At 41.8% G+C, this 6,000-nt stretch overlaps 1 protein-coding gene across 3 annotated transcripts in view; it reads right to left on the minus strand.

Annotated features, from left to right (window-relative positions):
* Positions 1 to 6,000, minus strand: part of BNC2 (basonuclin zinc finger protein 2) — a 953,199-nt gene that overhangs the window by 621,162 nt on the left and 326,037 nt on the right. For all 3 annotated transcript variants that reach the window (XM_073552473.1, XM_073552472.1, XM_073552474.1), the window contains exon 2: positions 1,982 to 2,188. In XM_073552473.1, coding sequence (XP_073408574.1) covers positions 1,982 to 2,188 — 207 coding nt within the window. The remainder of the gene's footprint in view (positions 1 to 1,981; positions 2,189 to 6,000) is intronic.

Below are 6,000 nucleotides of genomic sequence, written 5' to 3' on the forward strand. Positions count from 1 at the left end.
AACTATGTGGCTCCCAGTTTTGGCCCCCCCTGTGATCTATGTGACCCATTGAGATCCCTGTGTCTCCCTGCTATGTACACCCTGTGATATTTGTGCTCCCATGTGATATCTGTGCCTGAGAGCTCTGTCCCATCCAGCTCTGTGCCCCTCTGTAATCTCTGTGCCCCCCAGCTATGTACCCTCCTATGATTTCTATGCCCCCGTGATCTTTGTGCCACCCTCGGTGATCTCTGTGCCCCCAGCATTGTGCCCCCTGTGGTCTTTGTGCCCCCCTGTGATCTGTGTGTCCCCCGTGATCTTCGTGCCACCCCCCGGTGATCTCTGTGTCCCCCCGGTGATCTATGAGCCCCACCTGGTGATCTATGTGCCTCCCCAGCGATGCCTATCTCCCAGTGTTGTATATCCCCATCCCCCAGTGGTATATATCCCCCCAGTGCTCCCCCAGTGTTGTATATCCCCCCAGGGCTGTATGTGCCCCCAAGTGATATGTATATTCCACAGTGCTGCATTTACCCCAGAAATGCTGTATATCTCCCTGAGTACTGTATATACCCCCAGTGCTGTATATCCAACCACCTGTGATGTATATAGCCCCCAGTGCTGTATATAGCCCCCAGTGATGTATATTCCCCCCAAAGGCATATATACCCCCAGTGCTGTCTGTGCTTCCTAGTGATGTGATGTCTATTCCTCCCAGTCTCCCTGGTGATGAATATGTACCAGCATCTCCTGTAATGTCTATGCCTTCCAGCTGCTCCGGTATAATTTATATGACCTCAAAGTCTCCTGTGATGCATATACAGCAGTCTCAATGTTTCCTATATTATGTATGTACAGCAGTCCCAATGTCTCTTATGTGATATATACATCAGTCCCAGTGTCTCCTATGTGATGTTTATACAGCAGTCCCAGTGTATCCTGTGTGATGTATACACAGCAGTTCTTGTGTCTCCTATATAATATATGTACAGTGTCTCCTATGTGATATATACAGCTGTCTCAGCGTCCTCTATGTGATATAGATACAGCAGTCTCGGCGTCTCCTATGTGATGTATAGACAGCAGTCACAGTACCTCCTATGTGATGCTTATACAGCAGTCCTATCATCTAGTATGTGGTGTATATACAGCTGTCTCAGAGTCTCCTATGTGATGCATATACAGTAGTCCAAGCATCTCTATGTCATGTATTTGATTTATAAAACTTATGAAAAAAGTTGACTGCTCTCCTGGCCAACACAAACCTGGAAAAACAGCTGTGATCAACATGATCAGTATCACGTAACATCACAGCTGAACTAAAGAGAAGCAGCTCCAGCCGTCACATTAAGGGTGAGTTACCTTAATTGTTTGACTAAATATACCAGGGTAATTTTCAAGGTGATCCATTTTGTGTGGCCCCCGAATGATGGTAGAAATTTCCAAATGACCCCCAGCTGGAAAAGGTTCCCCACCATTGATTTAATATATCATCCAGCAAATAACATACAAGGTGTCTCTCTTTGATCATATGCATTGATGACTCTGTTAGTATTGTACAAGTACAGAGCTGCAGAAGGAAAGCCAGGTAGATGGACCGTCCACTGAATAATCCCTACAGATGTATTTTATAAATATAGCCATTAGAGCTATTGCCAGTATATAATTTTTTATTAATATTAATATTTACTGTTTTGACTACTGATGATATCAATTCTTTACAGCGATTTAAACTAAACAATCAACCCCTGTCCAGAACCAGTACATACATTCCCACACACATCATACATTCATTCACATGCCTCGTAACTATTAGTCAGCTGTTTCGTGTGTGAGCAGAGTAAAAACATGACTAGTATGGAGTTAGGCTAATTGGGTCATTTCTTAACCCTACAATGATTTTGTTAATAGAAAGAAAAGCTCTGTCACATACAGTATTTCATAATGCAGAAAATTGCACATATAACTTCACTATACTATAGAAAACTATTACAATACTTACAGATTTTCCTGATTTTACTTTTGGGTCCACTTGCCAGGCTCCAGGCCAGTAAGAAGGTGTCAGGTCATCACTCATTGTACTGGATGGCCATTGTACATCCCAGGATAGAGCTGCAGCTGGTAAGCTATGAGTTTCATGAGCAGTTGGTGGGTCTTCACTGTTGACCTTTGTACGGTTCATCATTGGGGCACAGTCCCCATTGCAATCCTGTTGAAAACACACAATGTTATACTATCTAGTAGTAACCTGTTTCATATTGTTTGATCCGTTGCAGACTTTTTCTGTATATGTATAGCGTAAGTCAGTAGCACGTGTATGGAGTGGGCCCAAGGGGTGAGCTCGCCCCATACCCAGCAGATAATGGCTGTGATACACAGCCAATATTTACCTTTAACAGCCATGGGGGGAGTAGAGCTTACCCACAGAGGTTGTTAATATGTTAAGTTCTTCTGCTGTGAAACTCTGACAGCAGCATTATCAGTGCATCGGCATGGGGTGCTTTATTCTAAGCCCTCTTCAGCGCACCCATTCCGCGATCATGGGGCACCAATGAGTTGCTATGACAGCTGGGGGTTAGTTGAAAACCTCCATGCCTGTCATCATGGAGCTCCTTTGAAACCCTGCCTGTAGCTGGGCTTGAGGGGAGTAAGGGGATTAGCAAATACAGTAAAAACTTCACACAAAAAAATAATAAAACATAAACGTTCAAATCACCTCCTTTTTCCACAATTAAAAATAAAGATAATAAAAAATACACATGTGTATCGCTGGGTCCAGGAAAGGATGATCTATCAAAATATAAATATAATTAACCCAATCAGTAAACAGAAACAAATTCAGAAATTCTAAATGACAAAATTTCAGTTTTTGGTCATCGCTACAGAGCAAAAAAAATGTTGAAAAAAGAGATCAAAATCTCCTATCTATCTCAAAATGGTAACAATAAAAATGTTGTCTCGCCCCACAAGAAACAAGCCCCATCAACTGAAAAATGAAAGCATTCTGGGACTCAGATAATGGCGACACCAAATTTGTTTTTTACAAATTTCAATTTTTTTTTCACCACTAAAATAATAAAATAAGAGGACAAAATTGGTATCACCTTAATCAGACTGATTAGTAAAATCATTATCTTTATAACTCAATGTGCAACGTAAAAACAATTCTTAGAAAACTATTTCAGAATTGTTTTGCAATTCCACATCACTTGGATTTTTTCTCCTGTTCTCTAGTTCACTATGTGGTAAAATGAATGGTGTCATTCAAATGTACAAATCGTCCTGCAAAAAAACAAGCCATCATTCGTTCATGGAGACAGAGAAATAAAAAAGTTATGGAAAAAGTGAAGGAAAAAACAAAACTGCAAAAGCAGAAATTGGCGACTAATTTTCCTTATTTAGAACATACCGAGCAGATATCAAGCAAGCACTAAATAAGCAACAGAGTTAAGTATCAACCCTATAATGGAAGCTTTCATTCAGCCTTTAAAGAGTCAACAAGATTCGTTGACTCACTGTTTTATGGCCAAATTGGTTTAGAGACGAAAACAGTTGAACTTGATTAATTTTGTGATGCTGAAAACGAATATGATGCTTAAATTTGCTGATTAGCTCTGATTTTCAAGACTCAGAGGAGGTTGTCATTACTTATAACAATTTTCATGCAGGCTTATAAAAAAATTGTGTCTTTATTATGCCATCATTATTATTGCCCGATGGGCACATAAAATGACATGACATCAGAAATTAACAGTGGCATTTAACAGGTTAACAACAGTGGGCGATGCTCTACTCCGCCTGTGACTGTTAACTTGTTAAGAGTTCATTTTTGACAGCGGCATTTGACACATACCGGCATTTCTGCCGGGAAAGATGCGAGCTCAGCATGCGTAAACGTACTCCATATGTCATGATGGGGTTAAACTAAGAATATTAAGGTCAACCAATCAAAAGGCATGCCATGCTCAACCATATATTGTATTGTAAAAAGTACACACAAGTATTTATTAAACTTAAAGTAAAATGTGCACAACACGCCTGGATCTTTATTGGTAGCGTGTTTGTATACTTCTATATGTAAGAATTACTGTTTACAGAAAAAAAGTCATCAATGATGTTAGCAATCAAACCAAAGGAAGATCATTCTTGGTTCTCATAATACACAGTTATAATACTTTTGTAGTAACTTATTATTCTTTAATATTGATTTTAGTCACACTACTCTTTACAAGGAATGTTTAAGTTAAACCTTTGTATTAAAGTGTTCCTGTCATCAGAATTGTGCACAGTAACCTACAGACAGTGTCAGGTTGGCACCGTTATACTGATTACAATGATACCTGGTGATGAAACGCTTCTTAGGTTTGGCCTTCATGTGGTGCTCTGATTAGGTATTCATCTGTATGGCTTCTGACAGGTCACTTATCCCTCACTGACCTGCTCCATATTTTACATAATGAATATTATAATATTATATATGTTAGGCGCCGGGATTCTTCTGCTGCACAGGATGGATCCCAAGCCTTATATTCCTCTGCTGTCTCCCATTCTGGTTCAGCCACTACAGGTGCTGCTCAGCATAGACATCCATCCCAGCATCTTGCTCAGGCCCATACTATCTGCTTGGTTACTAAGCTCAGTACCAGTAAGGTTTTTTGCTTGCAGCTTAGCTTCCAGCATTTGCATCCAGTCGTGTGTGCGGTCAGCACAGCTGAGTTACAGAGCAAGTCCACCCATAGAGCCTTTTTGCTCCCTGGTGAGTTCTACAGGGTTTTGTTTTAGTTAACTAGCGTCAGCATAGTATTTTCCTTTTGACTTCTCTTCTCTTTGACTCTGCATCTGTTTATGCTATATATATATATATATATATATATGTATATATATATATATATATATGGTATATCTTGTCTCCCCCTTTGATGTGGGCTCCGCTGCTGATTCCATCAGCTGTCATGTGCCCCTAACAGCCCAGGATGGAATCGTGATCCACCCTCAGCTGTTAACATATTAAATGCCACTATCAATCTCTGACATTGGCATTTAACATTATCGCATCCGAAGCGCATCACTAGCTCTGCCCACTGGTGCTTCTGTGACATCATTGCGGGACGCCGATGTGATGGCATTATAACCCGGGGTCTGCAAGAGTACCCCGTGGTTGCCATTGCAGATCTGCTATGAGCACTGCCCTGTGGCTGGCGTTCATAGCAAATGAGCATTTCTGCTACACATAGCAGACCTTTACTCTTGCTGTGTGTAACACAAGCGATCAGAAAATCACAGCTTCAGATCTATTAAGGAGACTATTGAAGCAAGTAAAAAAAGTTTTAAAGGGCATCTGTCAACTTTTTTTTGGCCTTTCACCTGCCGGCATAGACATCGGGGGCTTATCTACAGCATTCTGTAATGCTGTAGATAAGCCTCCGATGTAACCTGAAAAAGAAGAAAAACACGTTATATTATACTCACGGAGGTGGGCAGTCTAGTCCGATGGGTGTCGCCGTCCCGTCCGGCGCCTCCCTTCTTCATGTGATGACGTCCTCTTCTCCCGTCCTGAAATGGCTCTGGCGCAGGCGCACTGCTCTGCCCTGTTGAGGGCAGAGCAGAGTCCTGCAGTGCGGAGGCACCGGGAGAGGTCTGGCGCCTGCACACTGCAGAATTCTGCTCTGCCCTCAACAGGGCAGAGCAATGCGCCTGCACCGGAGCCATTTCAGGACGGGAGAAGAGGACGTCATCGCATGAAGAAGGGAGGCGCCGGACGGGACCGCAACACCCATCGGACCGGACCGCCCACCTCCGTGAGTATAATATAACGTGTTTTTATTCTCTTTCAGGTTACATTGGAGGTTTATCTACAGCATTACAGAATGCTGTAGATAAGCCCCCGATGTCTATGCCGGCAGCTAATAGGGGAAAAAAAGGGTGACAGATTCCCTTTAAAAAATATTTACAAAAATAAAAGAATATGAAAGTTCAAATCACCTCCCTTTTGCCCCATTCAAAATAAAACAATAAAAAAAT

The sequence above is a fragment of the Dendrobates tinctorius genome, unplaced genomic scaffold, assembly GCF_039654945.1.
Source record: "Dendrobates tinctorius isolate UK_male_01 unplaced genomic scaffold, ASM3965494v1 ptg000191l, whole genome shotgun sequence".
In the NCBI taxonomy this organism is placed as follows: domain Eukaryota; kingdom Metazoa; phylum Chordata; class Amphibia; order Anura; family Dendrobatidae; genus Dendrobates; species Dendrobates tinctorius.